Genomic DNA, 17,686 nt, shown 5'->3' with positions numbered 1-17,686 from the left:
AAAAATTGTCACGCTCCAATATTCTACAAGACCACGACACAATGGTTTCAATTAAGGCTCCCTCACTGTGAGATGTAACGAGATCACACACGTGGCTGTAATCCCCCAATCCATTACCTATACTGCACAGACCACATAGGGTGATAGGCAAGGCCAGAAAGTCAGTCACAACCACTCAGTCTCATGTTTGAACCATTTCTATATTCACTTCTAACTTATTTTTGCACTTGACGGTTAATGGGCAAAAATGTTTTAAATGAGGTGCATCGTCAATGTGATTTTAATCACACCCTCCTCGTTTGTCATTAGAATCAGTCTGTCGAGTGTTTTAGTGTTTCCGCATGAATGTATCAGTGGTTAAAGATGGTAAGTGGTTCATGAAAACACTGCCTGTATATTACTAAAAACTGTGCTCAGCCTAAATAAGGATGAAGATAAAGCAAGTAACATTAGAAACAGTAAATGTGGGGAAAAAAAAAATGTGAGTACTGTGAGAAGAGGTCTGCGTTTTCACTGCAAATGATTACCAATAACAAGCTGACATGACGTTACAGATGTCAGCACATGTTGTGACTGCCACGAGCAAATGGCAACTGTTCAACGTTCTGTACTTGTCCTGTGGTGTTGTCTTGTTTGTTTGTTTTGTTATTTTTACAGTATCTGTATCTTAGACATCATTGCCATTCATAAAAAGATCTCTCTGGCATAAACGTTTACTGTACGCTTCAAACTTGCGGTCTGGAATTCAGCTGCCGCTGTCGAATGCAGATGCTTATAGTCAAAGCGAAGGGATGTCACGGTGACGGCTACGACGAAGCAATGAGGCGGAAAAACACGGCTCAGAATCTATGAAGCGCATGGCGAGTGTCAACACTACTTTTTCCATGCTGGCATCTCTTGAACGCGTCAGAGCGGATCTGACAACACAGTCAAGAACAAGTGGGATGTTTCCTAATTTGGTTAGCAGGCTAGCGCTGCTGGATTTGTTTGTTTTGATTTGATCAAGGGTGACACATGTAGAGGGAGGCAACTTTCCAAACTTACCAAATGAATCGATGTGTCACTCACCTTTTTGCGACCGTAAACACGTTGCGGCGCAATTAGTAATGCCGCATTTTGAAATGTAATTGACATAAAGCCAAGTACCGTATTATACAGTATGCACAAGTATAGTCATATAAACAGTATACCGGAAAGAGCTTTTATGGAGCCCCAATCTGAGTCCATGTCCACATGTACATGATTATTTCTAAGTTAAGAGGTATATTTTCCTATCCCTGGGTTAAGAATTTCGACATCCACAGGCATGAAAACACATCTGCAGCCTGCAAGTCCACCCATAAATGTCCTTTCATGTGTCTTAGTGCAATTACACTGCATGGACAAGAATTTGGGCAGTTGGTGTTGCCCATTTAACATCTCTATTCAACTCTCTTCTTTGAAGAATTCAACAAGATGTTGGCGTGTGTCTCTGGAAATGTTTGTCAGAGGTCGCTGCTCTCTGTTCCAGTTCATCAACGCAAGGTGTTTGGCACGCACGGGTCAAGTCACGTTTTTCCATACTCATCAAAAACGTGTCTCAAAAGTGAAAAAAAATAAAATAAAATCCTGTTTACTGATGTTCATGGTTTTCTACATCTGGCCAGACATACTTGCCACTATCATTTATCTGAGAAATTACACTAACAACGTGTGTTTGTGTGTGTGTGCGTGTGCTTAGGGGGTGTACACGCGTGTGTGTATTCTGTCTCTGTGTGTATCCTCGTCCGCCTGCCGGTCTATTCACCGTGCCCGAGGGAACTCTAGTGTCTGGTGCAGCATTCCCAGGGGGTGGAATTTGTTGGCTGCGCCACTACTGGAGGGGTACTGGTAGCGGGGGTGAGGAAACCGGGGCATGTTTCCTGTGGAAATGGGGTTATCACTTTGCCAATTACTAGCGCAATTACAACAGGAGCCTTGCCGAAGAAGCCTGGGAACGAACCTTCTCCGATGCTTGAAATCGGCCCTTTCAAACAATGTGCAGCACGTGAAATAACCTCGAAATGAAGAAGTTGTGACGTCATTACTTCCAAGGGTTTCTTTTCACTTTTGATCAACGCTAGATGCATTTCTTGTGTCACTTTCCATCAATACGGTGTCATTTTTCAGTGACTAATGTATAAATCCCAATCACCGCATCAAGGCACGTATAAGAGGTGGCTAGCTATAAAAGTGTTCATCCAAATTAGCATTGTTGATCCTAGAGGCGTGGTACCCCACCGGTGTTCCGTTTTAGTTATAGGTCACCGTACCGTTTGAAGTGTCCAATTAGTTTTGATCATTGCTGCCTTACATAAGACTAACATTAACAAAGCTTGAATGTTTCTCTGGTCGTGCAATGCCTCCAATGTCCGTCTAATTGCGGACGTGATGCAATTTGAAGTGATGTCTCATCCTCTGAGTGAATATTAAAAAATAAATAAATTAAAAAAAAGTCATCTTTCATTTCCAAGTCACAAATCAAAGAACAAGCAGTACAAAAAAAAAATCAAAAAGTTGTAAGAGAAAGATTTTACAAAGGATTAAGTGCTAAAGAAAAAACTAATTAATAGCAGTAGTTATTTATGTATTTTACATTTTCATTTGCTAAGCTGATTCCATCACAACTAGCTACTACTGTATTTAAGACTCATTCCTTATTAATATCCCGCGTGAGCTCTCAACATTCATATTGGCACACACGCTGAAGTCAACTGCAGCGCAAACCCACAGACGGCAATGTCTGGACTGTGTCACCAACAGACCAGACCCTTGTACACAGTTTGAACTTTGACCTCGGATCATATGATTATTCATCATCATCAACATCGTCAGACTGTGCAGTCTGGCTCCTAGTGAAGCGCAGCACAATCTTGTCAAACTTGAGGTCTAGTCTATTGTTATGACGGGAGAACAATTATTGGCTCACTATCACGTTTGTTGCAAATGAGGCTGGCTTATAAAAGCCCTGGCTAATTGCTGTAGACACGTTCAAAATGAGCAAGTGTTTTGCCCATTTTGAGTCTATAGTATTGTTTTCATGGAAAACTTGAAAGCAAAACAAGGATGGTTGCCGTTGGTCTACTTTATATGTTGGAGAAATGTAAAAAGTTTTCTATGGCTAAATATTGTCTCAGAATATTTGGCAGAACTTATCCTGACTAAAATCACTTTCTTCAGGTTCTGTTTATCCGAAATGCCCATAATCATAGTGCCACCTGTTGCTATGGCATTTGCTTTACAGCCGCAGACGTGACAGATATATTTTAAATATAAATTTGTTTGTTTTTTTTAACTTTTTGCTTTAGAAAATAAATACATGCATTAGTATGGCCTACCACCAACTATTGAGGTGATCTTTCCTTACGAGTGGAGCATGCGGTGCCTTCACTGGCGGTTCTTGACGGTTTTAGCTGGAGTGGTGAGGGGATGGCAGGAGGTTCACTTGAGAGGGCGAAGGTTATAACCCCTTCATATGCACACACACACACACACACACAGATACATACACACTCTATTTTCAGGTTTTAATTTCTGCATTCCCTAGCAAGTTTTATGCATGTCACGTGAATAACATCTCTGTGTAGGCTGTACAATAACAATGAATAAAAATGTGGTATGTACCATGAAACTGAAAAAAAACCCCAAACATTAAAAGGAATATTTTTTAAGCACTGTTAACAATACAGTATATTGTAATAAACTGGGTTATAATTGTTTTATTGTTTTGTGTTGTCATGAGGTGGAGGGCTTGTGACAAACATGTTATGTTCTGTTACTATGAGGACTTGTATTTATGATTCCGTAGTGAGATTAAATTCTAAACTCACTTTGTATACACACTAATAGAGACGATATAAGGAACGTTTGCAATAAAATTGTGAATTTAATATGATAGATTCATTGCCAGGGGTGGCAACTGCGGATCAAGGCATTTGGTAAGGGTGCCTGCTGCCACCCCTTGCCACCCTGTACAACCACATATGGGTACCTTGTCATACATCTTACATGCTATGAACATCAAAAACATGAACAACTAATTCATCAGGCTGATATTGATCTACTTCAGCCTCAAAGCAAAGTTGACGGATACACGGACATTGCAAAGCTGTCCATTAAAGCTTGTGGCTACTCAGGATATATTTCCTGTGACTTGAACAGATTTGAGTTTCAAGTTTATGAAGAATCACTGCTTTTAAAAAAAAACAGACCAAAATATTTGCAAAGAAAACTCCCTGTATACTATGACCTCCTGATAAGACAATCTCTTTTTAAACAGGAAAGGGAAGGCCGACTTCCAACCTTTTGTGTCACTTGGCAAATCTTCCCATCATTAAGTATTCTTGAGGTCGCCTCTGGTTTACGTACTAATAGGAATGTCAGAACGGCATTTACTGTACAGTATTGTGAAGGTTGACTGGAGCCTAGCAAATATTTGTGTTGGTTGAGAGTGAATAGAAAGTGTCGTTTGGCAAAAAGACAGAGCTAATTTGCATTTGTTGAGAAGAACATGCTGCCCTACAAACAGAACACACATTGGGACCTTGGCAGGACCTTGGCTCTTCAAAGATGGTTAGGGTTAGGGTTAGGGTTCTTTTTCTATTTATCTTCATTTATTCTGTCGAAAGGCCATGGACTGAACATTGCACATGGTGGGACAAAAGGGCCCTTAGTTCACCTTCGTGTGTTTGGATCTTACTCTGCATAGAAATCCAATGACGTAACCAGAAGTTGTTCTTCGTCGCTGGCCATGCAGTCAATGTGTGACTCGCACCTGGCCAGCCGGTCAAGTGCGCTTTGTGGACTACATTCCCTAAAGCAGCCAGAGTCACAGGAATGCTTGTCGGAATCAATCTGAAATAATCCTTCATGTCCAGATAAGAGATGAATCAATCCAAATTCAAATCCAAACAAAGATTCCTTGTTTGATGTTGATCTTATGGAATCCGTTGTTGGACATATTAGTGAAAAAAATGCATACGGCATCTGAGAAAAAAGGCTGAAGAAACTGGGAAAGATAGAAAGGAATGGTCTAAAAACCAGATGACGAGGAACGAGATCCAACTCAAGATTACAGATGGGGGTAGGGAGCAAATTGTTCTAAATTGATACTTAAGGGAACTGGAAGCAACGTGAGGCTTAATTTTTACTTAATCGTGTGCTTTAGGCTAAAGATAGCCTCCTAACGCCAGAAACCTCTCCTGTACACATTAACAGCATACCCACTGTTGTCTGGTGTTTGTTGTTGCCAAAGCAAAGAGCCCAGTTATGCGGACTACTTGCTGAAAGCAAAAGTGGAAAAGTTGTGTCTCTGAAAAAGGCTTTTTCATGTATAATTGAACCTCAAGTTATGACTTGAATTGGCTGTATCAGTCTGTTTGTAACTTGAAACATTCATAAATGGAGGTAATGTTTCCCATTGAAATGAATGGAAATGCAATTAATCCGTTCCAGCCCCAAAACTAAGTTATACTTACCCCATTTTTTAACAGTTTCTGGTTAAAACGAAATGTAACACAATGTAGGAATAAATTAAACATACTATTATAAACAAACTAAAACTCTTAACAAAACATTAAAGTGGAAATCAAGCCAAACATATTTTTTCAAGAATATGTTCCCAGCAGGCTCACTAGTTGAAACACGGCATTCTGATTAATATTGCGTTTGTCGAATACGAGTTAAGCAGCAAAATCCACAACTTTTTGGCCATCTCAGGTCTCAGGTAACGACCAATCACGGCTCCGCTTCGGATAACAGGCCAGCCGATGTCATTTTCAGTCGACAGAAGTGACAAAATGGCCGCCCCCAGAGTTGGCTAAAAACGGGTGGATTAACTCTTATTCCACAAATGCAATATTTATCATAATGCGTTGTTTCAACTAGTGGGCTACCATAGAACATATTCTTGATAAAATATGATTGAAATAAAAACTTATTTTGTTAATTATTATATAAAAACATTTACCTCGCTCACGCAATCACCAGCGAGCACTTTCAATTCGTCAGTCAAATAAAGGGTAAAACAATCAAGATAAAATACCGGTGCCTACCTTGCCTTGTGTGATGCAGAGCGGGGTTACACAACGCGAGAGGATGAGCACCGAACTGCCAGCTCATCTATGACAAGCGCTCCCTAATGCTCTCTTTAGCAATTCCGTTGTCTTCGGAGCCATTCTGACTGTTTAGTGTTTTATTTACTTGTTTGGTAAAAGTTCAATGCGTTAACATGGGACCTACTTCCGTATTCATTCATAAAACGCGCATGCTTCCGGCATTTGTGATTGGTTGAAAGTATTGTACGTGGGTGGAACATGCGTGGACGGCTATTTTGACGTGAGTATACTTAAATATGCAACAGTTTTCGGCCGCAGAGGGATACAACAAATTTTCAGTTTACAGCAATGCGTTATGCACGTTGCCAATGATGGTTACGCAGACATAAGAGGCAAACATAGTTCCATCCGCTCATCCATACCTAGAACATTCGGATATCGAAAAGAGTACGTAAATAGCCATTGTTCTATGAAAATTTTGTGACAAACCCGAATTGTTTGTGAAAAGGAATGTTCCAAACTAAGGTACTGTACTTAGCTGACCACAAGATAAATGCCCTCTAAGTGGTGCACTTCTAACTTCATAAATGGTTAATGAACTACACTTTAGTGATCTTCTGTAGTGCTCCACAAGTTTTACCCATTATCAAATGATAATAATCTCAATTTTTACGTGCTTCTTGTCGGGATGAATCAGTATGGGATATCCTTGAACACGAGGTTGCCTTCCTTACATAACCTTTGATTTGCATGAGCCAGCAGCTGGGTTGGACTTGAATGGCCACTTGAGCAGTGACAAGCAATGGCCATGCGACCGTTGGGGGACTGCAACCATTAAAATGAATAATAGAGAATGTAGTGGTGTCACATCACCATCCATGTGAATTGTGCATCTCAGCAGCAGCAATTTGCAGCACAGAGCCTGCAAAGAACTGGCCTAGATAGAAACACATCTGAAAGAATAAATTAATAATGAAACAACTCAATATCCTAATATCGTTCTGGAAGCGTTTGTGCGGTAATAGTACACAATGGGAAGCGCTTGGCCAATGATGATGACATCAGTTTTACTATCAAGGAAAGGCACGGTAATCCATCAAAAGATTAATTGTTGATTAATCGTGCTTTGAGGCAGTTAAGGCAAAATGGAGAGAACTTCTAAATTGCAACAAGCCGAGGTACTGTTGATTCAGTCTAAACTAGTTTGTGTTATACAACATGGTGTCAGCTATTGTTCGAGTTCAACTATATCAACACAGGCATATGCTATGGGACAACTCTGCAAAGCATTATTCTGCCCTATAGAACACAGAAATGAACATAGGAAGTAAAAGCATTCAGATAGAATTAGCTCATCCTTTCAAGGAAAATAGTCAATATATTTGTTAAGAAAAGAACCTGAAACAACAGCGCCTCTGCTGGATGCAGCAAAATCGTGCATTCGATTTTGTTTCAAGGCACTGTTAATCAACAATAAAATCCACACAAGAAAAATGAGCAAATAAATTCATTCTAATTCTGATGACTGATCCCTACAAATTTGAATTGTGCGTATGTGTTGCTGTTGCTTTAAGGTTCTCTGTTGAGGCCAAAATGAGCAGGCTTACACAGCAGCTGGGTTGTGTGTCTGACAGCTTTGATTTCAGGGACCACGGAGCTTCATGATGTCCTTCTACGTAATCCAAACAGCCAATTTGTAAGGGTGCGATGGATCCATGGAAACAGCTGTTTTGGAATTCTTCCATCTGTTGGCTTTCCAAAACAAGGTAACATCTCTATTGTGAGTTTGTCCATATACATGTTCACATTCACTAGAGCATGGAGTTTTTTTTATTTTTATTATTCATCAGCTGGAATCCAGTCATTTACTGCCACCGGCATACTGTACTGTATGGTGAACTTTGCTTTAAAAACGTCTAGAATTGAATGAGTTAACATACATCTATTTTAGTGATATACTATATCGCAGTAGTTTTTTTTGTTGGCCTAATGTTCTTATTTAACAAAGAATTTGAGGGGAAAAAAGTACAAACCTCACCCATCCGGCAATTTGAATGCAGTCACTCATTTACATTGTAATTTGGGCATCTGTCCAGAAAGCGACAACGGGATTAGTTTAAGCGCCGGCGTGAGAAGCAGTCAGTAGGTCACAGGTCAAAGCTGACATCTTTTCAGCTCATTTGCCCACAGAAGGTCTCATACAGAACGATTCCAACAAAAATAAATCCAATTTCAAGAGAAATACAAATGAAGTAATCATGAGTCAATTCATTGATTAATCTCCTCAGGGGTGTTGAGGACGTCCTCATATTCCCATGCAATGTTCCTGCTACGCATAGGCATTTGTTGCTCTGCACGGAATCTGCAATGAGCATGTGTGCATGTGTGTGTGCATTTAGGAGCCTCTCATTAATGTGATGAGGCACTGTAGCACACATTGTTGATGAGTCTCATGAAAGCAAACAAAAAGCCATGAAATGTGAATGTTTTGAATTCAGAGCCAGGCTGTCTGCAAATTTGTCATTTGTTGCTACTTATTTTAGGGACACAGTTAGTATTCCATTTGCTGGGATTGCTGTTTTACATTCTGTGCTGTAATTGATTGCTTTGCTGGAAGACACAAATTCCGTATGTTTTAGGGGTGAAACAAAACCTTGAGTAATTCGAGTACCTTGATTAAAAAAAAATGCTCCAGAATTTTTTTTTCTGCCTCTGGTAGGCTACCCATTTATTTGGTCTGGAAAACAGTCAAGCCAGCTGTAGCAACAGCTAACACCATACCTGTCAAGTTGTACGCTTTGGGCGTAATTTGCACATGTGGAAACACCCTTTCAAACATGTACACCGCACATCGTGAATCTGTACGTCCGATGTCAATTTTATCATGTTTCCTTTTTTTTTTTTTTAATGCCACCATATTTTTTTTTAATGGAGTTGTACTTCATTGCTACCGCCATTTGCAAACTGTCATCTGCTCGCTCATTCTCGTGCCTCGCAATATTCTCGCGTGACCTTGATTCCATTTGTAAGAGTTAATTTTTGATCAAATAAATGAATATCTGGTGTTGAACAATTTTTGGTACAAATTTCAGTCAGGATTCAGAACCATCACATGGATGAATGGATAGTTGTCTTTTATACTTGACAGATTTAATTACATCTGAAATAGATGATGGCAAATACTGTTGGATGGTTTTGTTGGACCTACAGAAGGCATTTGACACAGTAAATTTCGGTACACTGCTGTTTAAATTTCCTTGGGATTCAACGGTGCATCAATTCGGTGGGTCAAATCACACCTTGATGCTCGTCGGCAGGTTGTGGAAGTGAATGGTACCATCTCTTCAATCAACTTGCGGTGTACCTCAAGGCAGCATTTTAGGACCTCTTCTATTTTTGATTCATATAAATGACGTGAAAACAGCCTGTGAACATTGTGATGGACTGAGGTGGCTCTAAGTAGAGGAGCGAGTGACTCTACTCAAATTGTGTATGGTCTATAGAATTTTAAATAATGTTGCCCAGGTATACTTGAGTAATTGTTTTACCAAAGTGAGTGATGTTCATGATCATTCCACCAGGGGAAAATCTTTTAAATTTAGTCCGGTCAGATTTAAAAGAAACATGGGTCAAAACACATTCAGATATACAGCACGTGTGTCTTGGAAAGCTCTGCCCTTATTCGTGAAGAGCTTAACTTCCCTTATCGCCTTTAAAACTGCTCTAAAGAGATGGTTAAGGGGAAACGAGTCAAGGAATAGTTTGACATAGTTTGATTTAAATAGATATATGTGTATTAGGGGTGTAACGGTTTACGTGGGTTAGGGGTGGCCGATATGACGATGTTAGATCGTTAAGCGGTATAACATGTTCACGATCTCATGAAGCCGAAAGATCGTTTGATCGTCTACATGGCACATTCTAAACAGTTTAGCTCTATGGCGGCGCAAAGCTAACGAGTATACCCGACCAACCAATCACAGCACGCACAGTGCACGGTACGTGACACTCCCCGCCTCCCCGTTTGTTCGTATAGCGGGAAGCTTATAGCAGAAAGTCACCACGAAGCAGATTTGGTCACGAAAAGAAACTCCACATCCACAGTGTCGATTGGGTTTGGCTTTTCCTTGGAGGAGAAAGCGCAAACCAGTTATTTGCAAAGTTTGCAGGGACTCGGTTCGGACGTCAGCGCCGACAGCCAAAGCAAACGGAGATCTAAACCTGCGTTACGAGTTGTTTTTATGTTTACGTTGTTACCTTTTATGTTTACATTCACTGCACATTTTGATAAAAAATTGTCACTATTCAAATTAAAACCTGTTCGGAAAGCTTAGCTGACTTAAAATGTCTTTTTTTTTCTTTTAGAGTTTTATACACATTTAAATATGTTTTATACATTTAACATGAGGAAAATGGTCAGAAAAGTGCAAATTAGTCTTTAAAAAACTATGTTAAAAAAGAATCATGATAAAATCGTGATCGTGATTTTATTCTTAAAAAATTGTGATATGATATTTTTGCCAGATCGCCCACCCCTAATACGTTTCGGTATGGCATGTTCGGTTCGGTCCACTTACCATACCGTTTCTGATCAGTTTTCATTATAAGCATGGGCTTACGCACGGACGCCATTGACTGTTGCTCGTGGGAGAGGAGAGTGGTGGCACAAAAGAGGATCCAGTAGGCCAGAAGCTGTGATAAATCATCCTGAAATCATGTTCAATCATTAATTAAGGATGCAAAGGTCCAATATTTTTCAACATCTCAGTGGGCCCGCTTCAGCCAAACACCGCATTGTGAACTACATACACCATGATACTTTGCGCTGCTGAGCCAATAGGGGCGCATGACTGGCCAAGCCTATTTCTTTGTGAATGCTGTTATTATATACAAAAACAGAATATTGTGATGTATAGGAGCTCTTTTATTTATTTATTTTATTGTTTTTACAATATCATGAGCTTTTATACAATTTTGTGAGCTTTTTATATGATAATTTTCACATCGTGAGGTTCATATCATGATATTATCGTATCGTAACGTTTGGATATCGTTAGATCCCTATTATTTTGTGAAATGCATATTTTTTTTTGTATTTGATAATTGTTCTTTGACCAGGCAAAAAAAAAACTTTTTTTTTTTTATTTTTTATCAGAATTCTCGATTATTCAATAGAATTTTCGGCAGGATATCCGAGTAACAAAATATTCAATGGCTGCAGCCCTTGTATGTTATGTTCAAATCTATTCAACATCTATTCACAAAAGTGACTAATCCGCTGATTATGTCTTGTCAATTGTGTGGAATTTTGTCAATGCAGCAATCATATCAACAAGGGGAGGAGGGGGCTGTGTTAATTCAGTCTCAACACGTTTCCTGGCTAAAGAGGATTGACACATTGCCACCAGCCAACAGGCAGATCAGCCACGGGAGCCTCGTTGCTATGCACAATTCCTTGGGGAGCATTACTGCGCAAAAAACGCATCAATGACAGAGAAACAGAAGTTCCAAAAATTCAGAAGGAGACTCTCTTATCCAGGCCCTGCGTTTGACTTGTGACCACTCAACTGCTACCCTAATGAGGACAAGAGGTCTAGAAAATGTATGGATACTGAATGATGGATGGATTCTCAGCATGTCACACCCACGCAACAGTTTTCCGCCTCTGTACAGACTTGTCATATTCCTCAACAAAAAGTAGTCAGCTGCAGGTATTTTAATTTATACGGTTTGTACGTTCAATATGACGAGTTACTGCGTGCTAGTTCCTTGCCGTACAGTTTCTGTCCAACTTTCCACTTTCTTTTGTTCAACAAAGTATTTCATGTCTGATTGTTAAAATTATTGTAGATATTGTGTACCGGGAATACCCTTTCAAATGTTGTCACATACAGTGTAGTGGTTCACTCGGCAAAGATCGGGCGGGTGTGTGTTGACTTCGGTCAAAACACTCCCGCTTTTGTCCACATGGCGCCGCCATAATCAACAAAAACTGACATATGACACAGTGTTGCTTTTTACCCATTAGTGGAAGAGTATTCCATCTGATCTTATGGGAGCCAAAATATAGCCACCGGTATGTGTGTGCCAGTGTGTGCGTCCTTGTTCTTGTAGACAATTGGTGGGAGGGGTTGATTTTAATTCATGTAAAGCACTCTGAGTCGCATTTTGCATGTAAAGTGTTATAAGTAAGGTTTGATTGATTGGTTGATTGAATATTCATGAAGCAATAGAGTGGCTTTTAGGATTTCCAATTGTTTTAGCAACGAGTATGAAACGCAAATCCAAATGTATATCGAGCATGATACAAAGAAAAACTAGAGCCTAACTTTATTTCTTACAGGAGGAGTGCCCATTACGTTGATCGCGATTGACTGGTCGATCGCAAAGGCATCGTGGGTAGATCGCCAGCCTATCATCCGTCCTTATTGCTACGTTCATGCTACGTTCACACCAACTGCGTTGGGAGCGTTTCTGGCGGCGCGTTTGAATTGGAGTCAATGTAGTTCGTGCGGGCGGGCGCGGTTTCGTGCTAGGCGACGCAAATGATGCGTTTGAGGCGGTGGGACGCGGAGCGAAGCACCGGAAATCCGCCCGTTCGCTCCATTCGGCTCGTATAAAACAAGTCAACTTTTTACCCATTTCGCCTCGTGGCAGCCAATCAGCATCGGGCATACTAGTCACACACAGCCACACGGCGTCCTGTTCACTCAGCGGCCAGCAATATTGTTAGCATTAGCATAGTGTGCAAAAAAAGTTGACTTGTTTTCTACGCGCCGAATGGAGCGAACGGGCGAATTGTTGTTGCTGCAAATCTGCTTGAGGCTGGCTATCAGCAGTTACTGTCCGTACTATGCGTCCCTGGCTGATTCCATTCAGTGCAAGTCATCAGAGTAAGGTAATTACAAAACATTTTTGTTGTTGTATTGTGCTATATAGGTTGATGCAGTCATGCAAGGCACACCAGCATATACGGTACATACAAAAATAATCCTCAATATATTTATAAATAATGTGTTTTGCATTGTTAGTAGGTGGTAGATCATTTTGACTCGGTCATGTCATAAGTAGCTCTCAGGCTGAAAAAGTGTGGGCAGCCCTGTCTTACAGCAATTACACACCCAAAAAATCTATTCCATCTGTCAGAGGAAAATTATGAAGAAAAAGTGGTGATGGGAAGGGAAATGACCACAGCATGGAACTCCCACAGAGCGGCAGCACGCATCCACACCCACACCCACAACCACCCACGCACACACAGTCCACTGTGCCAATACAGATCACAACACAACATCTATTCACTGCTAGTAACCTTTGAAAAGATGAACACGCTGATCTCCGTGGATATATTAAGACAAATACACGCACCAGTTGTTGAAGGAAATAAGGAGAAAAGTACAGTGGGCACACAAAATACACAACAGGCACTGCATATGAACAAACATTAACTCCATGCAAGCCCACTTATGCTGAAGCGACTGCATGTACATGCAGACTCTTTACATGTTCACATGCCGAGGTGTCATGAAAGCTTCATTCCCACCTGGAAGAGCTCAGCAATCATCTTCATCTCCCTCTATTTTCTAGGTCGACTGCCTAACATGTCACCTTCTTGGTTTTTGTGCTAATCACGTTGTCGTCGCTGTCCTCGTTGGGAGATGAGTTCGTCTCCACATAGCGCAACAATGTGTTCTCATAAGAATTGAGCCCTAGAACATAAAAATGTGACTATTTTGCCTTTCGCCAGACTTTTGCGCGAGCTAAGTGTTTACGTGCAAACCTGCACCGTGTCGTCTTCTGAACATTCCCAACTGCGCTGAAAATGGCAATAATCAATCGTGATCGGGTACAGTGAAATCCTTTACGTCAAATTGCCTCAAAAACCATGATCGGGCCAGGACTGAATCCTCACACTTCGAACTAGTCTCAAGTGAGGCTCAACCCAGACATTTGTTGCTCCTATGAGGTTAGAGAAGTGTGGGCAGCAACAGTGCGCATGTGACAGGGAATACTGAACTACAATTCAACTATTCATATTACGTGCTCTTGTGGAACACCAGCATGACGATTCAACGTGTTTGTGCAGTGTGTCACACATTGGCACGAGTGAACGATACATAAAACCATGACAAAAACAGTGTAGTCATCATGTATTATACCGTGGAGGTTGAATCGGCACAGGGGCAAGAAATAATGAATTTGGTGGTGATGCGTGTCTGGGATTTGTGCCATCGGATAATTATTTCTTTGTCAAGCTTTTTGAAATGGTCACAGACACTTGACTCTGAATCCTGAAGGTGGGTGGGAAGTGTCAAGAACTCACGGGGAGTTGGGGGCCTTTAGGTGTCGAACTTCATTGCTAAATTGCTTGCAAACAATTCTGCAGACATTAGTTCATACTACTTGCCCGGGGGTGGGGAACCTACAAGCTGTGCACCAGATAAAGTTAGTGGGTTCTCCGCCTCTGGTCCATCCCGCCATGAAATTATGAAATAAATAATACCTCAGAGGAAAATTGAAAAGTGCTCCAGTATGCAGAATATTTCAATATTTTTTTGATAGTTGAATGAAATCTCTTCACTGTCGTGTAGATGAAAATGAAATTCACCTCACAGGAATAAGGTTCTTCACGCCCTGCTCTACTTTTACTTTTCTAAAAACTCATATGAAATAAAAAGACTTTAACTAGCTGTATTTCACCTCCCCCACAGAATGAATGCAGTATTTCAAAAGTCAAAAATGCTCATACTCAAAGGAGAAGGCAATCTTAACAAAACAAAGCTTTGACACAAGACAACTATACATGAAAATGTCCATTCCCAACTTGAGAGGGAGCAACTGCAGGGAGGTCATGTCGGGATTAGTGTTTGCGACTTTGCGCAGGTGGAGCGATCGTGTGACGGACATGTGAGATCGAAAGAGATCATATAAAGATGTGTTTCTTCTTACCGGAGTGTGTGAACTGCAGTCGTGGCTGAGATGCTTTCCAGGCCCCTGTTAAGGTGGCTCCGAGGTGGACCAGAAGCACCAATGTCGCCGGTCCACACATTCTCCTCCTCCTCCTTAGAACACCCACTAAGTCAAAGTCTTGCTTCCAGAACGGACCAATTCGGCCAATTCACAACTGCACAAACTCTCTTGGCGCCAGTGGCGGCGTGTTCAGGTGCACACCCCGCAGCACCAAAGTGGTGCACTGTTCAAATAAATACATATACAGCTCATACAAATCAAATCCAATTGGAATGCCAGTCCAAGTCACAAAGATGCTGTTTTAAAATAGTCCAAGTGTGCAGGGAGTGTGTCCAAATCCTGAAAATAATTTAGCACTCCTTTTAAGCATGTAGCAGCACCATCTGTGGGCTTGTGTTTTTGAGTCGCGAGCGTGTGTCTGTGGGTGTTGGAGATGAGGTGAGAATGGATTCCAGGGAAGAAGAGGGGGAAAAAAATGAAGTCGTCTCAACGGTGCCTCCTCGCAGCTTGACAGCCCTCTTCTGCTCTGTCTCTTGTCCTTGCTGCTCTCCGCATGTGACTGCTTTCTCTCTCGGGCGCTCTCTCTCTTGCTCGCTCTCCTCCTTTCTTTCTCTTTCTCTCTCTCACACACACACACACACACACACACACCCACCACACCCACATATAGACAAACACTAACACCCATCACTGCTCCATGGAAAAATAGTCCAAATGACATCTCTATGTCATCTCTATTTCACTTTTCACTCTCTTATACCAACTTTATTAGCACCAAACTGTAAAATAAAGAAAAAGTAGTAAAGTTATACAACCTATATCATGACTGTGTTTTTTTGTCATTCATTCATTCATTCGTGAATGTTAAAATAATATACATCATAACAGGCTTCACAAGAAATGTTAATGGGAACACAAACGGTCAAAGTCTCCCACATACTACCCTTTTAGAGATTAAAGTAAATGTGATTATGACCTGAACCCTAATTGTGGATCATTAAGGTTAACCTCTAATTAAGAATCTGGAAAAAGGTCCAATACAAAATTCTTACTTGCCATACAAATGTAAAAAGAGGTTAACCACTGTAAAGCAATTGATCCTTGAGTTCAGGGATGGGCAACTGGAAAACCCCAAAAAGGGGGTGCGGCGGGGAATCCTGGAAAAGCAGGGAAAAAAATACTGGAAAAAAAAAAAATCTGTGCAAATATGTGAATGAGCAGGTGCTGAACTGCTACTATGCGGTAGGGTTGGGCCATACTGGGAATTTTGGTATCGATCCGATACCAAGTAAATACAGGTTAGTATCGTCCGATACCGATACGATACCGATACTTTTTTCTTGTAAATGTTATGATCCCTTGAGTTTGAATATTATGTTAAAATTAAATAGATTATGAATTGAATAGATTTTGCAGTTTGCATGTGTTTTGTCCATATTTAAAATAGCACTTGTCATACAACTTTTTAGAAAATGTGTGGTCCTATGTGGCCCCCCTAGTAGCAATGACCAAATATTGCTCCCAATCTGCATTTAAGTTGTCTCTGCTGCAGTCTTCCAGAACTTTTTTTGTTTTATTTTTCTTCAGAAAAATGCAGAAAACACCCACAACCACACAGAGGCAAAAAAACTAAATACACACCCAAGAGTGAATCATTTGATGCTTATTGAACTGCGGTTTGACAAGATATGCTGATATCGTCACTGTCCTGTGAAAAGCATTGATTTGGAAAAATGTTTCATTTTCACGTTAATGTGATGTCTGTAAAACGGAATCGCCATTCACGTAAAGATAAGAAAATTGAAAAAAATGGACATAAGTGTTTTTCACAGGACAGCAACGATATGTTGTTATGTTGTTGTCCGTGACAATTGCACTCCACAGTGTGAGCCTGAGTCATCGTTTCCCTAAAAGGTTGAATACAAATTCTAAATTGTACGCCCAAAGGGCATTTCTATTTACGGGCTCCACTGTTGGTAAAACAGACAGGTTCTTCATACATTCAGTTGAGAGCAAAACATTTTTCGTTGAGCCTCGGTGTCTCATATTTCCTGCTAACCCAAATGTAATCACTGAACCTGTGTCTGCTTTTCTGCTCTTGTTATTATTTCCAATACATAGCAGCTCACTGGGGTGCAGCAGCAGTGAGCACATTTTCTCAAGTTCAATCATAGGCTAAGCAGGGACAATTTATTCAATTCACTGAGATGAATAATGAATTCAGGTTGAGTACAAATGAACAAGTAGATGCTTTCTCCATGGAGTTCCGACTTGTTTGCTGTATTCTAATGAGCACTTGTTTTGCCAAAATATGGCCTTGCAGTTAGTTCAATTCTATGATTCAATATTTTATCAAATGGTGCTTAATCCATCCTGGTCATCCGGTTTCTCATGAATGAGATTAATTTGTTTTAATAGTGGATGAAGCCTCCTCACTGTGGATGTGCACATCATGTCCAGGAAGACACTCCTGTTTTAATCATGACCATGAAAGGTTTCAGTGGGTCTTATCAATGTAGTAGCGTTTCACTAAACTGAGTACGACATAGTTTTCCGTCTTTATGTATCCCGGCAATTATCTTCAAACATACTGTGTATAATGTATTTAGAAACAAATCTCTGAATTCACCTTACTGTCTTTA

At 40.6% G+C, this 17,686-nt stretch overlaps 1 protein-coding gene across 1 annotated transcript in view; it reads right to left on the bottom strand.

Moving 5' to 3' along the window:
* Positions 1–15,609, bottom strand: part of sema3h (sema domain, immunoglobulin domain (Ig), short basic domain, secreted, (semaphorin) 3H) — a 64,229-nt gene extending 48,620 nt beyond the window's left edge. Inside the window, exon 1 of the mRNA XM_086049730.1 lies at positions 15,024–15,609. Within this exon, the coding sequence (XP_085905856.1) occupies positions 15,024–15,123 (100 nt within the window). The 5' untranslated portion in view covers positions 15,124–15,609. The remainder of the gene's footprint in view (positions 1–15,023) is intronic.
* Between the last annotated feature and the right edge of the window lie 2,077 nt (positions 15,610–17,686).

The sequence above is a fragment of the Filicampus tigris genome, chromosome 1, assembly GCF_054856515.1.
Source record: "Filicampus tigris isolate MCC_2025a chromosome 1, RoL_Ftig_1.0, whole genome shotgun sequence".
Lineage (NCBI taxonomy): Eukaryota > Metazoa > Chordata > Actinopteri > Syngnathiformes > Syngnathidae > Filicampus > Filicampus tigris.
This window is presented reverse-complemented; position numbering and strand designations above follow the sequence as displayed.